General features: G+C 34.4%; 3 protein-coding genes across 3 annotated transcripts; 1 reads left to right on the top strand and 2 right to left on the bottom strand.

Annotated features, from left to right (window-relative positions):
* Positions 1–50: 50 nt before the first annotated feature.
* Positions 51–3,301, bottom strand: LOC147298879 (serine carboxypeptidase-like). The gene is made up of 8 exons (XM_086238088.1): positions 2,827–3,301; positions 2,026–2,194; positions 1,809–1,928; positions 1,381–1,524; positions 1,138–1,288; positions 922–1,010; positions 558–816; positions 51–455 (listed from the first exon to the last, which is right to left on the bottom strand). Exons 1-8 carry the CDS (start codon positions 3,150–3,152, stop codon positions 199–201), a joined length of 1,515 nt encoding a protein of 504 aa, XP_086094214.1. The 5' UTR covers positions 3,153–3,301; the 3' UTR covers positions 51–198.
* Positions 3,302–5,523: 2,222 nt separating this feature from the next.
* LOC147298880 (vacuolar protein sorting-associated protein 24 homolog 1) lies at positions 5,524–8,513 on the bottom strand. Its single transcript, XM_086250317.1, has 6 exons — positions 8,317–8,513; positions 8,066–8,142; positions 7,482–7,584; positions 6,493–6,614; positions 6,053–6,244; positions 5,524–5,951 (listed from the first exon to the last, which is right to left on the bottom strand). Exons 1-6 carry the CDS (start codon positions 8,426–8,428, stop codon positions 5,871–5,873), a joined length of 687 nt encoding a protein of 228 aa, XP_086106443.1. The 5' UTR covers positions 8,429–8,513; the 3' UTR covers positions 5,524–5,870.
* An 8,360-nt stretch (positions 8,514–16,873) lies between these two features.
* On the top strand, positions 16,874–19,031 carry LOC147298881 (putative xyloglucan endotransglucosylase/hydrolase protein 32). The gene is made up of 4 exons (XM_086250484.1): positions 16,874–17,269; positions 17,397–17,497; positions 17,588–17,805; positions 18,425–19,031. The coding sequence occupies exons 1-4, from the start codon at positions 17,074–17,076 to the stop codon at positions 18,786–18,788; spliced, it is 879 nt and encodes a 292-aa protein (XP_086106610.1). The 5' UTR covers positions 16,874–17,073; the 3' UTR covers positions 18,789–19,031.
* Positions 19,032–24,508: the final 5,477 nt, after the last annotated feature.

Consider the following 24,508-nt stretch of genomic DNA (forward strand, 5'->3'; position numbering starts at 1 on the left):
TCCATGCCAACTGTGCAGTATATGATTGTCAAATTTTGAAGACAAGAAACAACATCAAAATTTGTAAAGTAGTATAGTGAATCGTTTTGGCAGAAACCTTGACTCTGCCATAGTTGTGGACAAGCATATGATAAATATTCCTGCCTAACAGATCATTTTGAAAACCACAAATCGGCAGGCTGAGAAAGATCTGAGCTATCACTTGGGAGCAATTCTATCGCCTGACTCAGCCGTGGCCAGTTTTCCTTGCATCCAGTTTGTCAGCATCTGTAATGCAGCTTTTGGTTGATCCATTGGAACCATGTGACCGGCATCATGGACCTTGAGGAAAGTTAGAGGTCCATGGCTTTTTAGCAGTCCGGCTTCTGCACCACCAACCCTGAATGGAACAGTTGGTGATGCTCCGAATGCTTTCTGACCTGACCATTCCATGGCATGAACCCAATTTGAATTCCCTGCAAAATAGAGAGACATCATGATATAGAAATTTCTGAAAGTACTTTATCCTCTAAAATACATATGAAACATTAGCTTTTTGCTGGAGTGAAGAGACTCACCAAGCCAATTGCATATAAGATCATACTCCCCAGCATACACAAGCATCTTAATTCCGTCTTCAAGAAGGGCAGGAATACCCACTTCCAGATTTCTCATCCAGTCCATCAACATAGCCTCATATACCGTAGAGCTGCATGAAACAAAGTCTATATCCCCTACTCCTAGGGCGTCCCTAACTGGTTTCTTGTTCAAGAATGTTTCCATGTTTGAGAAGTCATAGCACAGGTCCCCCTCACATTTCTTTCTGATATCATAGTACTGCACGCCAAACATAAAACAAATTCTTGTCATACTTGAATTTGCATTTTGGTTTCTTTAGAACTAAGTGTTCCAAAGATAATGAAGATTACTGTGCTTGCTTACATTTGTACCACCAACGATATTCATGATCTGGTTGAATATGCCGGTGCAAACACTATATGCAGACACACAAGCTTCTCCACCATCAGAGCCTGACAGTTTCAAATATCAGAAAGCCTCATGAATCAGATAATCTTGTACAACAACCATCAAGCCTCATATGAGATTGTTACCAACAGAAATATGTGATAAACAAAAAGGAAAAGGAACAGTAAATACCACAAGTCTTAATTGCTTGTTCACAGGCTGGAACCATCTTAGTAATACTGTCATGGTCAGGTTTTTTAATCAACCCCATCTCTAGTGCATAATCAGGGTATGCCTTGTACTGGATTTCAGGATTGGTTAGCCCATTACCTATGGCAAATCCCTATTCAAACATAGGAGTTAAATCAATTAGATCACTAAGACTGATGAAGCAGCCAAATGCAGTCAACCCAGTATAACAAGTATTAGAGATACCTTGAAGTTTATGTGAATTCCTTCCTTTGCTTTGTTTCCTTGGTGAACCCGAGCAGCAAATGCAGGAATGTAGTGCCCAGCATATGATTCTCCAGTTATGTAAAAGTCATTTTTAGCAAATTGAGGATGCTGAGCAAAAAATGCCTGGGATTATGAAGAGAAGTTAGCAAGTTCATGCTAAGGTCTCTAGACTGAAAGATCTTGAACATGTATTACTGTATTAGGAAAGGTTTATTTGTTCTTTTCTTGTTTTCAGGGGACAGGGAAAATGCATATGCTATCAAAAATTTAACAGCAGGGTTGAACAAAGGTCTGCATTCCCAAATGCATTTTCTGAAAATTTGGAAACTGAACTAGTGCCTTCATATTTGATATGGGAAATTCTAATGACAGCAAACTTCTGTTTGACATAAAGGAATCGTTAGAACCTGCAAAAAGTCATACAAGTCGTTGCTGACGCCTCCTTCATCGTGACGAATGTCACGGTCATCTGAAGTATAGCTGAAACCAGTTCCAACAGGTTGGTCAACGAAAAGAAGGTTTGATGCCTGCCAAACAAAAACTTGTTCAGAAAACCTCCAAGTGAAAAAAGAGTTTTACAAAGAATTGCAAAAATAAGACAATGGTCAAGCAGCAGTATCATACCTTGTCCCAGCCATAGTCATTCCAAGCAAGAGACAAGTTGTTTGCAATATGAAAAGGACCATTTTCATAAAACACAGCCAGTTCACTGCTGCACCCTGGCCCTCCGGTCAACCAAATGACAATAGGGTCATTCTTATTAGTCCTTGATTCAAAGAATAAGTAAAACATCCTGCAAAAAAAAAAAATATTAAATTAACAATCAGTACATGTATTTCCTAAAAGAAAGCACAGCTATGTCTTTCTTTGGCAACCTAATCAAGAATTGATTCAGACAAATCAAAACCTGGTACAAGCAGACAAGCAAAAGATTTGGACCCATGAAACCATACAGAAGCCTACAGAACTAAAATTAAATAAGATCCATCCCTGTTCAGAGTGTGTCCTTGTTTTTATACAACAATAAACGCCAATCAATTGGCTGGTTTATCTCTGTATGCACAGTGGTCACAGTGACAATGCAAAGCATTTGGCTTTATCAGGTTTGTATCAGAGATTGAGATTTGCATATATACCAGAAAAATTCATTGTCATTGAAAAATTAAGATAATGCAAAGAACAATTATTCGCAATAGTATCTTGATGTGATGTGTGATGAGATGAACCAGAATTTGAATAATAGTATGAAAAATTGTGTCCTGTGAGTCTGTGACATGAACTGGTATGGAACCTTTCAATTTCCCAAATCAAATTTGAATCCATAAATTCAAGCACTGCTTAATGCTTTATTCCCTTTTCATCTACAAATTGTGTCCAAACTGCAATGACCCCAAACAAATGCTGAAATTTGAAAACAAGCCTTACCTTGCAGCTTGGGAATGTGGAAGCCGATAGTACCCGGCATGGTGTCCAAGCTCTCCAACAGAAGGTCCTCCAGAAGCATCAAGATAAGGCATTTGAAACCGCTTTTCGACAATCTTAGGAGCACCCAATGAAGGCTTATGGGGTACAGTGTTGATCTCATCATTGGGGAACAAGTTGAGGCCTCTTATGAGCTTCTCTGCTTGAAGTTTTGGGAAGTATGGCGATGAGGATAAGTGAAGGTGGTCATTGTTGGGAAATGCTGCAGATAACAATGGTAGGAGAAGCATAAGAAAAGAAAGAGGGATGTGAGAAAAAGTTGATGCCATTGTGTATGAGAAAATGAGTGTTGCTATGGAGGGAATATCATATATATAGTGTTCGCTGTTCAGTGTGGACAAAGACAAACTAGTCTTGGCTGATAAGGCTAAAAGAATGGTGGAGTGTAAAATGCCCAACTCTGTGAGGTGAGAGAGAGAGAGAGAGAGAGCAGTAACGGTCTTTATATCATTACTTTTATATTTGATTTTCTTTTCTTTTTCTGGCTTCCATCCGTGATTATTTTCTTTTTTTTCTAGCTTCATTCTTACTTCTTTTGAATTTTGTCCTTTTTGAATTTTCTATGTTTCTTTTCTCACACTTGAACCCTTTTTTTCAAAAAGAAAAAAAAAGGTAATAAGGCAGTTAGCAGATCAACAGACTCAAACCCAACATATAATTCTTGGTTTTAATATAGATTATAATTGATTTCATATAAAAAAATTTTATTTTTTATTATACAATCCTGTATTTTAGGCTACACAGTCACAACCCACCTTAAATCCTTTCCTTCTGAGAAATGAAACCTAATCCCTTCATAAAGAATGGAGGCATATCAATCAGTTTTAGAGGCTCTATGCTAAATAAGTAGGTATTGGGTGCAGATTCAAGGAACAAGCTATTAATTTTGTTTGGAAAATTTTCTTTAAGTAATATTATTATCCTCTAATACATTAAAATCATTGAGCAGTGATTTTCAAGTAAGCAAGCCAAAAAAAGGATTGGGAGTTGTATTGCGTGTAAGGCATCAGTGCCTTCTGAGAACTAGCATACGCAAGTTTTATGATGTTAATGAAGATAAAGAAATTCTAAAAGAGCCCAAATACAAGGACAAAGCTTTTTTTTTTTTTTTTTTTTTTTTCTCTTTTTAGAAAAAGAAAAACATTGTGATTTCACTCCAAGTGTTGGAGACTTTGGAGTGACTTGAAAGACGAAGGTTCTTCCTAGGTTCAACCGTTCAAGGGAACCTACTACATCCATATCACATTATTGTATTAAAAAGGTACTAATACAGGATAGGGCTGCCAAATTTATTTGTAAAATTATTTTCATCAAATAATGTTAATAGTATTTCATCTATTTAAATTTCGATTTAAACTTTATATATTGATAAACAAATTTAATGTTTTTAACATTATTGTTGTCCAAATAAATAACCTATTAGAGATCAGATCACCCACCAACAAAATTTAGAGTTCTTTATTAATAAGACACAATATACAACATTTTTTAGTCATAAACTTAAACTTCTAATCTATTTATTTTTAAGCCACAAAATATATTTTTAAGCTACAAAAATTATTTCTAAATTACAATTCAAGAAAAATTAAGTATGGAGCATTCAATACTATTCAAATTCAAGCATACCCAAATTACATACTGCATTTTAGGGTTTAGGGTTTAGAGTTTAGGGTTTACATACTGCATTTTAACAAAATAAAGTATAATTCTTTAAATACTGCATCATAACAAGATAAAGTGTAATTTTGTAAGGGTTACATACGGTGTTGGGAAAAAAGTTTAGTTTTAAGCTACTCATTGTGACTTAAAAATAAATAGATCTTTTATATGAATTTATGAGTGAAACTTACAATTTTTTGTGGCTTTTTACTAATTTACTTCAAAATTTAAAGAAGAATGTGATTATATGATGTGTAGTACAAGCAATGACTTTAGGTTGATGAAAATAACTTACCTGCCCCCGTGTTCTAGGTTGATGCATAATTGCATAACATGGTGTGCTTTGATTATTCAGATTCGTTTCCAGCTATGTCGGCCAAACATATTTGAAGGAGATGATGGTTTCATTTCTATATGACTTGGTTGACTAAGCAACCGGCTGCTTCTTGGATCTACTGCCACAACCCCACCACTTCTTAAATAAGTAGGTTCTAATTTGATGTACCAGACACTTTTTCCACTAAAAACTCTGACACAAGACCAAACTGGCCCCTTAAGTACCTAACAGTCTGAGAAAGAGAGAATTTGAACAGAGGTGAAATCTCATGCATCCCAGGCCTGTATAACTCTGGAACTACAGGGTCATATTATGTCGAATGTTTGGGAAGGGAGAGGATAAGAGTCAGAACTCTCACCATGAATGTAGGTATAAGCCTTTTAGATTATATCAACACCATAACCCTTTGCACCATAATACTTTGCATGAGTAAATTGCAACCTATTTGAGTAATCATACACACGAACTTCAAGGAGAAAGTAGAATGAAGCTCCAGGCAAAATAGCAAAAGAAAAGAATATATGGTTATAATTATCTGGTTGCTTTTGACTTTGCCTCTGACCCTTTATCACAATGTAGGTCCGGGTCACAATTAGAAGCATTAAAACAGGTTATGCTCTACATCTAAAAGATCTCATACACAGTTTCATGAAATCAGTTCCACTTCATGATATATATAGCAAATGCAGGTTACAAAGCATGAAGTGCAACAGGGACCTCCTTTCAGGTATAATAAGTTTGAGATTGACACAATAAAACATATTTTCACTTAAATATTGCACAACAGAAGCTCAGTTGTAAACTCTTTCAGGAGCTGCTTTAATATAATACAGTAGACAATACATCTCTGGGGTTCTCTGTCAGTGGTAAATGGGGATTCACTGCTGCAATCTCAATCTGGTCAAGATGCTACATGCAAGTAGCATGTTCACCTCCTAATGTAATGCCAGGGGACGAGAAAGGAGAGAGGCTGAAAGGCTTAAACTCTAACTTATGACCTAACTTTAGCAAGTCGGGCCCTTATTTCTTCCAACTCTTCCTCATCATCAGCACCCTCAGCTATTGCTTCTTCCTACAAAAGTAAAATAATATATCATAATCTCCTGCTTCTTTCAAACCTGGAAACTTATGGCTGAAACTGGACTTTATTACATGAAGTCATGTCACACATACCTCCCGTTCAGCTTCTGCAGTAGCAGGTTGCTTCAACCTCTCCTTCCTGACTGCTGCTGGAAGCTGTGCAGCAGTCTCACCGGCTATGGCAGTCAAAACCTTGTCAACTTCTTCTTCTATCTCCTCTTCTATATCCTCCGAGTCTAGTGCTGTGTCAAGACTATCATTCACCATCTCTTCAATCACCCCTGCCTACAAATCACCATGATGTATGAAAAATTATTCCCCATTTCCCAAACGCTTTAATCAGGAAAAAAAAAAGGGAGACAGAGAATATTTGGGTAAATAAAAATTCTTCCAATGCAATTTTATTCATGCAGCAATGGAAAGAAAGTATTGCCGCAAATGCATGTTCTATGAACGTGATACATCTGAAACTACCAAAATGAAAGACTTAGTTTTATGCTTCTTCGTAAGTGAAAGATCAGTAATAAGAGTACCTTGGTCATCTCCTTGCTAAATTCTTGCATCGTAACAGCCACTTCTGGAGCCTTCATGAGGTTATTGACAAGCTTCATAACCTCGGCACTCTTGGATAGATGCCCCACAGTACGGGCAATAGCTGCAAAATCAACCACAAGTATGAAAAAGAGAATCAAAACCAAATCAATCAACAATACTCACGTTAAACAAACCAGAGTTCCCAAAGACAATTATTGTTAAGCAAATTAAGTTATAGAGAGAAAAAGGAAAAAGGACCCCAAGAGTACATATTATTAGTAAAGGTAACTACAGAAAACTAAGTTTGTCCTTGCCATCCACTTACTCTAAACCTTATTCTTAACTCACCACTTTTTCCAATTCAACATCCTAGTAGAACATATTGGGCTATAAAAAAATGGGAATGGGTAGCCTCGCACAAAATAAATAAAATAATAAATATAAAATAAATATAAAAGGTTAGTAACCACTCCCACAAAAGCTAAGTTTACCCTCGTCATCCCCTCAATCTAAACCTCATTAACTAACCACATTTACCAACTCAACATCCTGATAGAACATATGAATTTTCTATATATTGTGCTATAAAAAAATGGGTGGTCATGTCTTATAAGTTAACTTCCATTGTGTTCCAAAATGGATAGTCTAAAAATCATTTCCTATATGGAGGTCCTAGTTGTCATTTAAACCCACTAGAAAGGTTCCTTCATCAACCTTATTATAAGTTTACAAGTAAGACCCTAAAAATTATTTCTCATTTTAGGACAGGCTATGACATTAGTCTTAATAAAAAAATAGCTATTAAGTTCAAATGAAAGATGAGATTCTAATTTCAAAATCCACAAGCACATACTATACTTAAACACATAAAAAGCAAATAACAGGTATCTGAGATGAGTGACAATTAGTTTAAGAGCATCAGTTTTGCAGGTGATGGAATGTATACAGGAAAAGTGAGTCCTAAGCTTAGGTATTAGAAACTTCATACCGACACTCTCCCCAAGGTGCATTGATATTGAATTCAGTTGTGCCTTATTTTCATGAAGACGGTTCACTGTCCTTCTAGATCTCACAATTTCTTTAGCAAGTGACTGAAATAATTAACACAAAAAAAAGGTAATTGATTATAAAAAAGGGGAGAAGGATGACCTCAGCGAATAGCCAAACAACAGTTGGAAATTGAATTAATATAGTAATCAGCAATGTGTTTTATCAAATTTATAACCTTGATACAAAACAGAACCAAAGGGCAGTGATCAAAATCAAACTGGTGGCCACTCAGCTCACTAATTTTAACATTCAATTGCTACAAGCATAGAAAGAAAACCTCAGTTCTCAAGCCACATCTTTTCAATTTGGCTACCTCATTTCGATTTGGTTCAATTTAACCAAATTATGTATTCTGATGGAGCCTATTAATATAATCATTATAATTTACTGTAAAGCAAGGATTTTTAATCAAGAACAAGGTCATAAACATCAACAGAGCTAAAAAATGCACAAAATTGGGAAATTGTAAGTAGAAAACAAAGGCTCAGAAGAAAAATTTTAAACGAAAAAGAAAGAAAGTACCTTTGCAGAACCCATGTCATTTCTCTTGGCAGCATCTCTAATTGCTTTTTGCACACTTTTCTCTTCTCTTTGTATATCTGAAGCAAACCCATCACAAGACAGCCAAAATTGAACATACCCATTAGTCCAAATTCATGATCCATGAATATAAACCATCATAAAAATGACCCAAAATGCAATTTTTTTTAAAGAAAGTGAAAATTTAGATGAAAATATGAATTGGGTAAAAACACAGAAGAAAAAGAAATTGCCTCGAATTTGGCGCTCGATGTTGCGGCACTCTTGGCGAAGTTTACGCTGCCAATCTCTCAATTGCTGCTGTGGGTTTGGCTTTGGCTTTATGATATTCATCACCTTTTCCATCTTCGTTATTTGTTTTATCTTCTTTAGGGGTCTCTGATCGTGAGGAATCCAAATCTGCGTTGCTTAACGCTTACTTGCTTTTCTTCCACAGAGGACGATGATCAAACTCAAATTAAACAACAACAACAAAAAAAAAAAGTGGGTCTGGGTTTGGCTTGCAGGCCCAATTTACAGAGAACTAGTGGTTAGAGATGTTCATTTAAGCCCATAGTAATCAAGACAGAGATGGATCAAAAGGCTACAGCCCAATACTGAGGTCTGTAGGTCTTGGCCTAATTGAGATTATAATGTGGAGAGCCAAGGATACAAGATGGATGGATCAATGAGTTTACACCCCAGTAAGAAGAAAGGCCCATGGGCTGGCCCATAGTCTTTCTGTTTTTCCTTTTTTATTGCTCCAGAAACCCGCACATGAGGAGCCCAAGACTGTTTTCTTTATGAATTAGCATTACCTTCCGTGAAACTCTTGAGTTTAGCTCAACTGTTGACGGAAGGTAGAAAGATAAAAGAGGTTTTTAGGATACAGTACTTTAACACTTTTAGTATTAGACTAAAGGCCTATTTGACTCTGTTTTTAGAATTGTCAAAAGCGCTTTTAGATTAGTAAAAGTGTTTTTGGTAGCGTTTGGCAAACATAAATAAAAGTGTTTTTATATTATAAAAACGTTTTTAAGAAATTTTTTGAGAAGCATATGACAGATACTTTCTCGTGAAGCACTTTCAAGTGTTTTTGCATGAACCACTTAGAATTTTTATAAAAATATGTTTTTGCTTCTTAGTAAAAGCGCTTCCAGTAAAAGCACTTCCAAGAAGCATTGCTAAACGGTTTCGAATTCTTTATTACACTCCCCCGTTCAAAACATGGTGCTACCTATAAATTATAGATAGGTTAAAAGTTCAATTCTCTTCAATATAACAAAAATAAAAAATAAAAATTTTAGCGTACGTGAAGCATATGAAGGCTCAATTACATTTGGTTCTATTTTTGGTGTACACATTTGGTTCTATTCAACCGTAAACAATTTCTTCTTTTTTTATATAGATAATTATACTTTTCATCGTGATCATTTTTTACACAACTTAATAACATGAGTCAAACCCAATAAATACAACAGAGTTAGATCGAATTGATCTACTTGACAGAAATATGACAATCACACAACTTATAGTAAATATGTTTAGTAATGTCAAACATGCATAACTTGATTTCGACTCCATAAATATGTTTAATTGGTATATAAATAAAATGACTCTTTTTTTTTTTTTTTTCTATTTCATGATCTGATCGTATAAATCCTTGAAATTATAGTTTTATATATTCTTAGTTTGATGCATTATTGAGCAAAATTTACCCAACACAAATATTTCAAACCGACACGATACACTCGACTTCCATGCTAAATTTATCCGCATAGTTGTAATTTAAACATTTTACCATTCTCATCTCCTATACTTGGATTGTATCCTTTGTTCCTACTCTAACTCTTATCATATTGCATGATTATGCATGAACACGTAGAAGCTATGACTACAAGTAGAAGCTAGCTAACCTTATGCATGAACACGTGCTTAATTAGGATAATATTGCAAAGTCGATCGGACTATTATTAATTAGTATTTTTTATAATTGGCATGTATGGACTGACTTGACTCCATGATGATTGATATGCTTCTAAATAGCTAGTGATAAAGGGATATGTAAACAACCATGCATTATCCAAAATCATATTTTATTATTCTGTAACCAAAACTGATAATATATCTATGATCAGTCGACCCACTTTTATTTGGTTCACTTCATTATGAATGGCATCAAAGGTATAATATTGCTTATTTATACACATATATAATTAGTACATAATGTATGAAGGAAAGTAAGGGCCTACAAGTTCGAATTGGAGATTAGGGTTTACTACTACATGCAAGTCTACAAGTCTACATTGCAATTGCATTGAAGGGCACCGGCAATTCATATTGTCGGTAGGTAGGACAATATTCCCTATGTTTGATAGATTTAATTTACTTGCTGTATATTATTATTATTATTATTATTATTATTATTATTATTATTATTATTATTATTATTATTATTATTCATTTTCTTTTTCTATATATATAGTGTATTCCTTGACCAAAAAGAAAATCCCAAGGTTCATTAATTCAAAATTGAAGAGGACATATAACCCTAGCTAGTTTTTTGTACGTTGAAATTGGGTCTTAATTAATTTAATTGATTGCTCATGCATGCATATATGATTATATGCATGTGTGTTAGCTAGACATCAGCACATGCTTGGCCGTCCTTATTAATCCAAGGCCATAGAAAAGCCAGAATTTCGTCTTGCAGAAATGTCTGACTACCGGCCATAATTTATTTGCAAAATCTAAGGCATATATTATGCTGAAATATTCAAACACATTTTCTTGGTAAATTTGATCAATGTGTACGGACTTGTGTCTATTTGTATGTATGTGTATATAAAATGCATAAAGTATGTATATATATATATATATATATATAATAATATGCATGACATAGTGGGTAGGTAGGATGTAAGATCAAGAGGTTGTGTACATAGATTCGGAGTCTGTCGTATACATATATATGTGTTAAACTGGTAGTTTTCATACAATCTTGAGAAAAGATAACGTGAAAGCAAAGTATTAGACAGGAAATTAAATCGACCATAAAATTGATGAAAAAGTAACTGAACCAAATCCTGGTTTAAACATTAATCTATATGGCATAATGATAATATTATATTAGTGGGGGGTTTATTTGGCTTTATACAAAGCCGTACCTCATTTATCGGGTTTACATCATTATTGTACGTGGGATCCAAAGAATCTGTCCATGATTGGCGCTGTGCTAGCATTAGCATACAATATTTGTGTAACACATCCTTTTCCATTAATTTTAATCCCTCCTAACTATAATTGAGCAGTATAAGAGTATATTATTAGAGATAGAGACCACATTTTTTTGTATCATATGTGTACCGCTTCTTTAATTCTTTCTTTTTTTTGTCTGTTGAGGGTAAATCATATCATTGTATTAAAACAGCCAAAAAAACAGAGAGAATACAAAATATGAGCCCAAAGGCTTACAAGAAAACAAAAACCTATAGAAGTGGAGCAGAAAAGCACACAGAAATTTCAAGATCTCATAACATCGGCATCGAGCAGATACTATAGCCACCAAACGGAGCTAGGGAGGCACCGTAGAATTAGCGAACTAGTTGTGTTTGGTTTCAAGATCCTACCAACATCTCTAAATCGAGGCTGACAGTAGCTCAAAGTGACGAATCAGGCAGTAGTAACCAATGGAAATATGACCGGTACCGACGAAAATAGTAACTCCCTAACACCTTATGATGAGCGCCAGAGAAAACCTGAAAGCATCAAAACACAAAGCAAACCGAATCGCACTGCCGACAAAACAATAAATCGGAAAAACTCTCACAAAGAGAGGTGGAGAAACTCTTGCAAGGAGAGATGAAAACGCTCTCACTTATTAGGAGGAGAGAATCCCAAAGGACAAAAAATAAAACACAAAAAAAGGAAAAGAAAAACAAAGGAGAGGGGACGAAGGGAGGAGCAGTCTGTGAAAACACAGGGGCCGCCCCTCCCCCACGAAGAGGGTGAGGAGAGGAGAGAGTTTTTTCTTTTGCCTCTTTAATAAAGATAGAATTCACAAATATATACAAGTAGGTTTTATATATGTATTAGAGAAGTAATACATATGTGATAAAAAAATGTGCATGGTACTATATATTTGCTTGATTTCAGCCAAATAGATAGACTTAGCATCATTGGCAGAATATATGTGTGTTTCTATAAAATAAAATAAATAGTAAATGTGGGACTTATATATGTGAGTCTCATCTGTGTGAATTTAATATAAGATAATCAATTCCATTAAAGAGAAGGTACATGCATAAGATAATCAATCAGTTAGAGATCAATCATTCAAAGAGTTATATATATATATGTATATATATAAGTGCTCTAAAATTAACTAGTTAATATGTTAATACAAAACTAACCATACTTTTGGGCCCACCACATAACTAATTTCATAATCCGAACCATCCATTTTGTAGGTTATACTTCAAAAATCATCATTGTAAAAAATCAACTACATTAGAAATCATTTAGTCATCTAATTGTGATCAAATAAATAGACTATCACTGTTTTCGATAAAAACATATAAATAATTATTATCGTAATCAAATTGTTAAATGACTTCCGATTTTAGAGATTTTTTATAGAGATAATTTTTGAAGTATGACCTAAAAAATGAATGGTTCGGATTTTGAGATTACATTGTGCAGTGGACCCAATATGATAGTTAGCTTTGTATTAACTTGCTAACCAGTTAGTTTTAGAATATTCTTATATATATATATATATATATATATATATATATACAAGCTTCTCAAGTGTGTGATCCCACATTTAGGCTTATTTGTGGGATTCCTCATAAGCTCACTCCACATTGTATTTCAATAATCAGAACTGTCTACTTTTTTTGTCTCCATTGAAAGATCGTGTTTATAAAAAATTAGATTAATCGGAAATTATTTGACCATTGATTAAATGATCACTATTTCAAATGTTTATCAAAAATATTTTGTTCGTCTATTTATTTGATCAAAATTTGATAGCTTAAGGGTTTCAGATTTGCTTAATTTTTTGTAAGGATAATTTTTGAATATAGACTTAAAAAATAGACGATTTGGATCGTTGAATTAATACAATGTACAGTGGGCCCCACATTGGGATCTCACACTTGAAGCAATATACGGTGGCACAAAAAAAGTGTGGACCCTGTGTAAAAAAATTTCTAGCGAGCGCTCGGCAATCCCACCAAGCACTCGATAGTGTAAGTCCGCAAAAAAGAAAGTGCAGGTGTCCGCCCTAGAGAAGGACCAATGGACCATATATATATATATATATATATATACTAATAGAAGAGATCATGAATTTAAATTTTATCATAAATTTTATTTCAAAATACGTACACAATGATTTTTTAACATGAAGATATGTCTTGTATGTCCAATCTGTTTGAGCAAGGATACATATTATTACATATAAATGCCCCACTTCAACGAGCGACTTGAACTTAGTTTATTTATTTTCCTTACAACGAGCTACTTGAACTTAATTAGTTTATACCTCTTCCACTGCCCCACTTCAATATATGCATGCCACTTGACTTGAGGAGGGAAGGGTAGGGCTGATGGACGTATACATGCATATGCATATTGCTATTGTTTTGTTACATAAGTTTACCCTACTAATTAAAGTATAAGATTTTCACCTAGCTCCTCTTATCCATATTATCTCAATGAAATCTATAGGACTAGTTGGGCTAGCTCATTATCTTGTGTTTATCCTTCTAAAATCTTGTAGCATAATAATAACAATATTAATAAATATTAATATTATAAATTTATAGTGTGGCATTGACTAATTAAAGATTTGGATGACGATTCAATTAGCATGGTTAGTTGCCATTTCATTTAATATAAGTGTGTAAAGTGACGAAAGGAATTTATGTATTATATAAGATGATCAAGTGGGGGTTAACCATTTTAACCATTAATTAGTTATAATAATATTAGGTTAATTAAGTCTAAAGTAGAAAACATTATTATTTAAGAGTGCAATAGTGATTTTCTCCAACGTAATAACGAAAAAAAACATTATTATTTAGGAGTGCTATATAGTTTTGATTTATTGTTACCGTGTACTTTGCTAAGCTCACTTAATAAGTCATAAACGTCATGAGAGCTTCTGGATTAATTTGTCGGCCAATGGACGGTATCCATGGACCCATGTATTCAATCGCATAGGCCATTGAGGCCAAAATAATCAAACACGCCCTTTTGTCTAATCTCAAGCTAGATTTAAACATGAGAAATATGGCTCTCAAATTTGTTGTCACCAAATTTATTAATCATTGAAATGTTATATACTTTATGACAATAATTGTCTCCTGTATATAATATCACCACCTAAATATCTAATGCATGTGTACAAGTGCAAAACAGAGCAATTTGCAATTTGCACTTAATTATGGTGTGATAACCAATCCTAAAAATTTAAGCTATTAAGTGAAAAAATTTAATGAATATTTAATGCCTTATTAGATCTTCGTCCATCCAATGTGAGAATAATGCTAAGATAATGTATTATCCTCTGGAACACAACTTAATATTGCGTGAACCATATGTAGAATAAAGATATATGAATGCATGCATGAACTTTTTATTGGTTACAGGAGGGAATCAAACCCTATACATATCCTAATCCTAACACGTTACCCTACCCTACCCACAGCTTGGATGCATGAACTTTGTTAAGTTACAAATCAAGGTTGTAACTGATAAATTCCAAGCATGTACTTATAAATATAAATCAGAGGTTATTACATGGTATGCAACAAATTAAAAGTTTACCGCCATGGAACATTCTCTCACAATGAGGTGGGACTTAAAATTTATGGGGTCTACCTCATTGTGAGAGGATGCCCTATTGGGGCAGCTCCATTGAGGACTAGAGGCCGAACCTGTCCTTGATAAACCCTAGTTAGTTAATGTTGGGTTAACAACAAAGCAGGCGATCATTTGTTGTTGTTTTCTATAATCCCCTACCCATCAATACAAGAAGTAGTTTTTTCGATCACTTGTTGTATTATGAGGCTATGAGCTTGTTCAATTCGGTCTTAAGCTGTGGTTAATATGGTTATTATAATAATGCACTTGCTTGCTTGGTGCTTACATAATACTACTAATATATGATGTACGTTTTGTTGTCTACCAAGTAGACTTGCTAGGCGGCACGACCCCTCTTTAAGGTGAAAAGAGTGGGTCACCAGTGGCATTGTTTCTTTATCTTCACCTAATATTCAGCCCAAGAATTTGATGTTTAATCTAATCAGAAAATGGAAAAGTTGATGTTCCACCTTTATAAGGTTATAAACAAATTGCAAGTCAAAGAAAAAACATGTGCTGGCCTTTGGTAAGACCTCTAGCAAATGCAAAGGTTGTTCATCAAATACTGATTCACATTACCTACCTCCAGGATTGTGAGCTACTTTGACTCTGCAGAGTCGCCAAAAGTCCATTAATTACACCAATTACATACATATATATATATATATAAGACATTGGTTATTTATGTATGTGATTAATTTACAGTAGGTTCTGCACAAAGTGACTGTTTTGCTGCTTAGTGAATTAATGTTAAAATGAATTTATTCTTTATTTTTGGCCAATATGTTAAAATGAATTTAAAAGAAGTGTAAATAGTCATAAATGATTAAGGATTACACAGTTTGTCTTTGACTGCATATTTATGTAATTGATTTGATCCACACAAAACTATGTATAACTAAAAATTGAAAGAGAGCTGAGAGTCCAAAATAGTGAAGGGTTTGCAAAAATTGCAGAAACTTGAGATAGTGAGTGACTTGGACCTATAGAATTTTTCTAGTCTTATCTATTGTGTGTATAAGTGGCGATCAGATCACCTAAAACTTTCTACAAAGTAGGAAGCTTAACATAATTAATTTCACCTAATTAAGCATGATAAATCTTATTGACATGGTAGTGAAAAAATAAATGTAAAATTTTGGAGCAGGTTTACCACTTTTCTTTTTAAAATTATTAGTCTTGCTCAAAAAAGTTATTGCAGTAACCCAGATCTGAACCAAAGTTTGGCCACATCAACATCATGACAACATGAACAGAAAACATGACCTATCTCAATAGGTTTGTTTAGTGCCTTAATACAATTACAACAACCCTTTCCCAAGTGTTGCAGGCCTGCAGATCTTTGATTCCTAGTAAATATTTTTTGAATGGTCAGAAAAAATGGGTTTTGAACCAAAAAGTCATTGCAATTTGGATGGTTCTGGATCCAAAAAATAAAAATAAAATAAAAGACCCCATTACAGTAAAAGACTGAATTTGGTGTTCATAAGTCATCAACTAAGATTTTATCATTAGGCAAAGTAATTGGGTACAAGATGACTTGCCCACTACATGTTCCCAAAAATGCATAATTTCAAAAGCATGGCGATGCATAATTTCCCACAGCAATTTCACTTTCATACCATATCCACAAACACCATCATGATTGGTCAGGATTAGCCAGAATGCACATACATATCCAAAGAGGCAAAGACCAAAGCCACTTTGGCCATGTCTGTGATTCTGTCACATACATGATAAAAGGTCATGTCATGAAACCAAACTAACTGTTAATGCCTCTCTTTCCTCCCTCCCTATCTTCACTTTTGCTTCCCCCAGTGAGCAACCATAACTAACAAGCTTTTTCTCACAAAAAGGAGGAAAAAGGAAAAAGCACAATCCACAAGTTGAACCAAATTTTCATTCATATTCATCCCTTAATAGTAAACTTTTTGTCTCTAAGTGCGACTCCCTCATCAACCAACTTATCACATTTTGCACTGTGGGACCTATAGATCCCTCTATTTATACCCAACTGTAATGCCATACTCTTTCATATGCCTACCTACCTTTAGTTCTCTGTCCCACACCTCTGTGCTAAGGCAGAGTCACTCTGTTTTTGCTACATTGCCTTCTCATTCATTCCCTTTTTCATCTTCATCATGGCTCCTCGCCTCTCTTTAATTTTGTTCCTTTTGATTTCTTCAAGCACTGCACAGGGTCCACCCTCGCCTGGGTACTACCCAAGTTCCAAAATTAGCACAATAGGGTTTGATCAGGGTTTTAGAAACTTATGGGGTCCTCAGCACCAGAAATTAGACCAGGGTTCTTTAACAATCTGGCTTGACAGTAGCTCAGGTACTCAGTCATACAAGCTTAACTTCATGTCCCATTTGTGTTCTTCAACCCAAGTTTCAAGCTTTTGATCTTATTATCTCACATTAATAGATTATTTTCCATTTTCTGCATTTTTGACACACTGCAGGAAGTGGGTTCAAGTCAGTTCATCCATATGGTTCTGGATACTTTGGCTCAGCCATCAAGCTACAACCTGGTTACACTGCTGGAGTGATCACTTCATTTTATGTAAGGCTTGCATGCACTAGATTATATATTTAATTCTTGGAGTTAATGAGAATTGGGTTTTTTCTAACTCTCTTTGTTGGTTTGAGATAGCTCTCAAACAATGAAGAACACCCAGGAAACCATGATGAAATTGATATTGAGTTCCTTGGGACAACCCTTGACAAGCCCTATACTCTGCAAACCAATGTCTACATTAGAGGGAGTGGAGATGGAACCATCATTGGAAGAGAGATGAGGTTTCATCTCTGGTTTGATCCAACACAGGACTTTCATAACTATGCTATAGTATGGAACCCCACTGAGATCATGTGAGTAAAGCATGCACTAGCTGCTACCAATTCTTGTGCCTTTGTGTGTGTTAATTTATGTTGTACATATATGCCACATGTGTGTTTGTACCTATGTAAGGTAAACATCAAGCCAAACTGTCTAGTGTCTTGTACTCGGTGGTATAGTTTAGGGGAATTAATGTGTCAAAAGACTTAAAGACAACTGTGACTGATTCTTAAAGGAAAAATGCCAACTTTTTCTGTTTCTGTTTTATTCTTTCAAGAATTTTTTATTCACATCAATTTAAATTATCTTAAAATTACTACGCTTACTTTAAAACTATTATTTTATTCTTTAAAAGAAAATTATCTTCTCCATATTTATTGATAACATTATTGATCTTTTCTCTCACAATAGTGAAATTCACGTTTAACTTATTTATGCAAATGAAAATCAGGTCTGTAACTGTAAGAGCTGTGATCAATAATTTAATTAGTAAATATAGTACATTTAACATCACTTATAATTGGTATCTTTATAATTAAGTTGTATTGCGTTATTGAAAGTTGTGATGAGTTGAGAACTTGAGATATGCATTTAAATTAAGCTAGCATTGATGTCTGTTGATGACTTATATATGATGTAATTAATCTACAGATTCCTAGTGGATGATGTACCTATAAGAAGGTATCAAAGAAAGAGTGATGCCACATTTCCATTGCGACCGATGTGGGTTTATGGATCCATATGGGATGCTTCATCTTGGGCCACAGAGGATGGAAAATACAAAGCCGACTACAAGCACCAACCATTTATTGGTAGGTACCACAATTTCAAACTAGATGGGTGCACCGCCGGTGGGTCCACCTCCTCGTGCCTCCCATCCTCCGTCTCGCCCACCAGCGCAAGCGGTCTGAGTCAGCAGCAGTCCTCGGCCATGGAGTGGGTGCAGAGGAACTACTTGGTCTACGACTATTGCCATGACTCCAAGAGAGACCATACACTCACACCTGAGTGTTAGATTGTTAGGGTTTGGTTTTTTTGGTACGTCATATTATGAACTAGACTATACTATAAATATTACAAAAGTATTTCTCATTTCAGTTATCAACCGTTGGTTTGGAGTTTGGAGGGGGGCCTTGTGATGGATCCCACTTGCTAAAAATAGGTGCAAGAGTAGTTGAGCGTCCAAGCCCTCAGGATTATTGTATTTGCAGTGTGCAATTATCTTATTGCTTTTTTTTTTGTATCAATGTAATTTATCTTTTAGTGCATATGCTTTAATGAAGGATTCTGCTTTTAATAAGGTACCGACTTTAATATTTGGATTTTAGTTGCTCATAAATGAATTATTATTGAGCCACAATGTTCAAATTGGAGTTTTCTTTAAAAATACGTGGATTGCTTCTAATTTGTAAATACATGTCAATCTCATTATAATAGGGTGTACTACTTAACTTAAATCAGTAACAGACAGTTGCATGTGCGTAACCAAAAACTTTGTTTTCATAGGGTTTGATGGTCCTTGATTGAAATAGATAGCAACTCTCTTAAATGGTTAGTATCTACATAGAGAAGAGGATCTCATTACGCCATCTTACCTAAAGTTCAGTACTAAGGACAGAAAAATGGACAAAACAAAAGATGACGAAGTAAACAAAGGAGGGCAGAAGATTTTTTCATAAAGCAAAAAGTCTTATCATTTTAGCATAACCTGTGAATAAACAGTATACTAATAAATGGGATATTAAATAGACTTTGATGTGTTTGGCTTGATTGGATGAAATAATTGTATCATTATTTTGTTTACTGTATCAAAGCACCTATGATCAGTAAAATCACTTTTTGGTCTTCCACAATCTGTACATATTTTGAGCACTAAATCAAGAGCCATATAGTTCCGGGGTTAATTTGGTGTCAAATCACCCATTATGAGGATATAATGAACCATATGTGTTTAGACATGGATGATATTGTCAAAAACACATTATTTAGTGAATAAAATTTATTAAACAATTTTGTTAATCAAACATTGAGTGATATGGAATTAGAGCTTGGAATCTGAAGTACAGAATAAATGCTTTTAATAAGTTGAACTACAAGTTTTCACTTGGTAAACGAAATTAGTATGTTAATTTTATTGAACATAGTTGATGTGGACATTAAAACAAATCCCGGAAAAGTAGATGAAGCTATTAGGACTACATAACCACCTGATTGACATCAAATTGCAAAATAAATTCACCAATTGAAAATGAGTTTTGATGCTGATCAAATCAATAATTGTCACAAACACAGCACTGAATATTACATAGTGAAGAACTGGACTTGCAGGCTCAAGAATCAAGTGGCCGAGAGGATTTGACTAGTTTGGGCCTTAATCTTTGCTCAGGCCTTACCCATTTGATAGGCCCCTGAAGATAGTTGCTTTAGTTCCCTTCGTCTTGGGCCTTTGGGCCTTCCATATACCAAACCCTACCCAGCATGGTTCTCTTTACTTGTATTAGATGCCATATCCGTGACCACTGAGTGACAGATCTCACCAACAGGGCAACGTCATCTCATAATTGCATATCATATTTTCATGCATATATCTATCTAGGGCCTCTAGGCCTTCTTCAGAAGCTAAAACACACGCTCACCTATTTCTTTTCTGAAATAATTTCACTTTTTCAAGCTCCTGACAAATTTCTCTAACAAGTCATTCCTGCTTTTTAGCTTTTCAAATTTAGTTTTTAAAATAAATAATGATATTGTTTGAGTGGTCAAACTTATTTACCAAATTAGTTCACACATATACAGCAATGCTCTGCTGCGAGACGTATGGAGGAAGATTTTGCGCGACTGATACATCCCAGCCGTTCATTTGCTTTTAATTGAATCTTGTGGCTGGTAATTCATGTAGTGTTAAAATAAAATAAAATAAAATAAAATAAAAACCCTTTTTTCTCTCTCTTGCCCACTCTCTCTCTTGCCCAGCTACCCTATCTGATCTGTCTTTTGCTATTCCCCCAAAATTTCAGCAGTTTTCTCCCGCCTTTTCCCTCTCTCCCTCTTGCATTCGTCAAAAACCCACAATACCCAGAATATTTTAGCCATGGCTACCAAATAGCATTCTCTCCATTCGAATCCAAAAATTGAAAATCTCTTCCTCCTTCAATCAATGTTAGCTTCTGCCCTCTCCACTCTCTCAACACACATATTAGTTTCTGCTGTTAATACCTTAAATTGGCGCCGGGTATGCTTTTTAATTTTTGGATTTGAATGGAGAGAATGCTATTTGGTAGCCATGACTAAAATATTCTAGGTATTGTAGGTTTTTACGAACGCGAAAGGGAGAGAGGGAAAAGGCAGGAGAAAACTGCTGGAATTTTGGGGGAATAGCAAAAGACAGATCAGATAGGGCAGCTGGGCAGGAGAGAGAGTGGGCAAGAGAGAGAAAAAAGGGTTTTTATTTTATTTTATTTTAACACTACATGAATTACCAGCCACAAGATTAAATTAAAAGCACATAAACGGCTGTGATGTATCAGTCGCGCAAAATCTTCCTCCCATACGTCTGGCAGCAGAGCATTGCTGCACAAATATATACCTGAGGGTGGGCACGAGTTGAGTTGGGTCGTTTTTGGGCCCAACCCCAACAAAATTATCATGTCCTTCACATTCATAGTCTAACACTAATTTAGTACATTTCAACTAAATTTTTTGTATAATTCATATAAGCATTTTTGTAGATAGTTTTGTATTTTTAAACCCTTAATATTTCTGTCCACACGTTTTAGACTTATCTGAAGAGCTCATTTTTGCTTACTACAAAAAAATAGTGGTAAACATTAACTCCATTATGGATGAATAGTATGTATGCCATTATCATAAGCAAAAATGAATCCTTATTTGAAGGCAATTGTCCCCTTCATCTACCAAAATAAACAAACAAATCGTAAATACGATGTGATGATACCAAAAGATATTTCTAGCAATATATTACGATGTGACAATGGACAGAGGGATGACGAAGATAGTGGTCATGTCGATGCATGCAATGAAGCTACTGTTCACCATATCACCACCATCAGTACTGCATCAATGCCCCAACTTCCCAAGCACGCATAAGATTCCCATGTAGCTAGCTAGATCAAGCTGCCCTATATAACCACTCTCTCTCTCTAGTCATTTCATCCCAAACAACCCAATCTTCATCACACATTTTCACACACTCACACAATGTCAAAACAGCCTGAACCAGCTTATGGCTACATTGGGCACATTGCGACGGTGCCTTCCTCGACCAAGAGATCACATTCACAGCTCAATGAGTCCAGAGGAGTAGAAAACAAAGTTCGAGCTACGTACAAGGATGAGTATGGAGGAGGTTCGAGCAAGTTCACTGACAGTTACAAGGCTGAAGAGTTTGTGGACAAGAGCACCGGCAAGTTGGGTTACAAGGAGGAGGCTAAGTACACTTGCACTGAGAAGTATGTGGACAAGCGACAGGGCTATACCGCTGAGTATGAGACCCAACTGAAGGTCAAAAAGTCTGTTTACCCAAACAAGAATGGTGGTGGGAGTGGAACCAAGTACTCTAACTACAATAACGATATCGACTATTATTAGTTAGTTAGCTATAGCTAGCTTGCTTTTTAATTATGTGTGCTTAGGATTTTACATGGTTTCTGCTAGCTATTGTGAAATATTATGTATGTTTCTTTTTCTTATGCATGTTGGCTTGTTATGAACTTATGTGTTATGTCTAGCTTGTTTTTAATATTAAGGAGTGTTTTCCTTTTCTTTGTAGCTAGTAGCTATGTATGGTTATTTTCTTTAAGGGATATGAGTTATTTATGCCTTCATAGTTCATACATAAGCTTATTTAAGAGATTTTTTATAGGGATTATTTTTAGAAGTTGTTTCATGATGGCAACTTTATAATTTTAAGAATCATTCTTACAAAAAAAAATTAGACAATTAAATCTCATTAACTATCAAATAGCGAGAGATATATGTACCCAATAAATATATATAGTCGTTATAAAGTTCATATATATTTTATTCTATATCTTTAACTGTGTCTAAGGAGAATTGTTTACAAAAACATTATACCCTATTTACTACAAATATATGTTGATCATAATCATCTCACGCTTTTTGTTTTTTTGGCCATTAAGTCCATTCTAGCAATTTAAATAGAGTTAAATCTTAAACTATATATAAACTCTAGAGAATATTAGAAGTAGAAGGTAATTCATAATTGGCCGTGGATTTGAAACCCCCTTGGTTGTTGGTGTAATAACTCTCTAGCTAGCTACCTACTATATCTGCCACTGTCATCACTCATCATTGCACTTTTGGATTCTTTCATTTGTCTTTGCTGGTCTCAATATCTTGATGGATAAAGCTATTCCAAAGCATAACCCAGCTAGTTATACTATTTTAATTGACTATCTAAGTAATCGTCTCAAATTAAAGTTAGTATGTAATGTTAGAGAAACTACGTTGCATTACCACTTTTTTAATGAGGAAAGTTTCGTGGACACAAAGTAGGTCTTACTTTTATTAAAGAGATAATAGATATCTAGTAATTAATGTATGTATCTTTAACATTATTATAGGTTAAAGGAATTAATGACAATTTTGTTCTTAAACTATTATATTTATAATATATCAGTTTAGTCTCTACATTTCTAATTTAAAAAATTTAGTTCTCAAATTTTTTTAATTTTGTCAATTAAGGTTATTCAGTTGATTTACAAATTTTTCGTCCAAATGTTCAGTTTGCATAGGACCATGTGCCCTCATTTTTTAGAACAGAATGATCATTCTAAATTATACTGTAACTCTATGTGCTTTTCAGTCCTATGCATATTCATTTGATTTCAATCAAAATTGACTAAACAACTTCAATTAACAAAATTGAAATTGAAACAGTATGTGGACTAAATTTTTTAAATTAGAAGTCTGTGACTAAACTGATACAGTATAATACTTTTGGGATCAAATTGGCATTAATCTCTAAGTTAAATTATAGAATAAAGAGTTAAATTTAAAAATGATTCACAAATTTTATAGTGATTTTAAATTTGGTCCATTAAGTATAAAAGTGTCAATTTGGTCTATAAATTCTTAAAATTGTACAAAATCAATACAAACGTTAATTTTCATCAAAAAAGTTGACAGAAACTGGTCATGTGACCATATTTTTAAAAGCATTTTAATCTGTTCATCACATTTTGATGTGAGCAGTTCTGTTGATTTTTTGAATGAAAATTAACATTTTTATTACTTTGGTACAACTTGAATAATTCGTAAACTAAATTAACACTTTTTATAATTACTGGACTAAATTAAGAATTATTGTAAAGTTCGTCAATCGTTTTTGCATTTAACCCTAAAATAAATTATTCACAAAGCACTAAAAATAAAAATTTCTACACTAAAAATACACCTAAATTTTTTTAAGATAAATGACATATATATGCGTGCGTATGCATGTTTGTGAGCGAAAAAAAGATTCTCAAGCGCTTAGCAGATATAAATACTACCTGCATTTACATTTGAGCTGATTTTTGAGTTGCATAGGCAGTTTTTGGGTTGCATCTGCAGCTTTCGGGTGCTTAGCAAGAATTGCGTAGCACTCAACACCACTTTTGTCATAAGAGGTAAATTTTGAGCGGAATAAATTGAGTTAAGTTTGTTTTTCATTTTGACGTATTAGGTAAAGTATTCTAAATTATATCTTAAACT

This window comes from Dryas octopetala, chromosome 1 (genome assembly GCF_963921425.1).
Source record: "Dryas octopetala chromosome 1, drDryOcto1.1, whole genome shotgun sequence".
Lineage (NCBI taxonomy): Eukaryota > Viridiplantae > Streptophyta > Magnoliopsida > Rosales > Rosaceae > Dryas > Dryas octopetala.

Bases quoted from the DNA above. Each gene is read 5' to 3' on its own strand.
- LOC147298881 (XM_086250484.1), top strand. From the start codon at position 17,074: ATGGCTCCTCGCCTCTCTTTAATTTTGTTCCTTTTGATTTCTTCAAGC. The intron at 17,498-17,587 runs GTAAGGCTTGCA...GGTTTGAGATAG, and splicing joins GAGTGATCACTTCATTTTAT to CTCTCAAACAATGAAGAACA. The intron at 17,806-18,424 runs GTGAGTAAAGCA...ATTAATCTACAG, and splicing joins TGGAACCCCACTGAGATCAT to ATTCCTAGTGGATGATGTAC.
- LOC147298880 (XM_086250317.1), bottom strand. From the start codon at position 8,428: ATGGAAAAGGTGATGAATATCATAAAGCCAAAGCCAAACCCACAGCAG. The intron at 6,615-7,481 runs GTATGAAGTTTC...TTGATTTTGCAG, and splicing joins GCACCTTGGGGAGAGTGTCG to CTATTGCCCGTACTGTGGGG. The intron at 6,245-6,492 runs GTACTCTTATTA...GGTGATTTGTAG, and splicing joins TTAGCAAGGAGATGACCAAG to GCAGGGGTGATTGAAGAGAT.
- LOC147298879 (XM_086238088.1), bottom strand. From the start codon at position 3,152: ATGGCATCAACTTTTTCTCACATCCCTCTTTCTTTTCTTATGCTTCTC. The intron at 1,929-2,025 runs GTATGATACTGC...TTTGTTTGGCAG, and splicing joins ATGACTATGGCTGGGACAAG to GCATCAAACCTTCTTTTCGT. The intron at 1,289-1,380 runs GTATCTCTAATA...ATGTTTGAATAG, and splicing joins GAATTCACATAAACTTCAAG to GGATTTGCCATAGGTAATGG.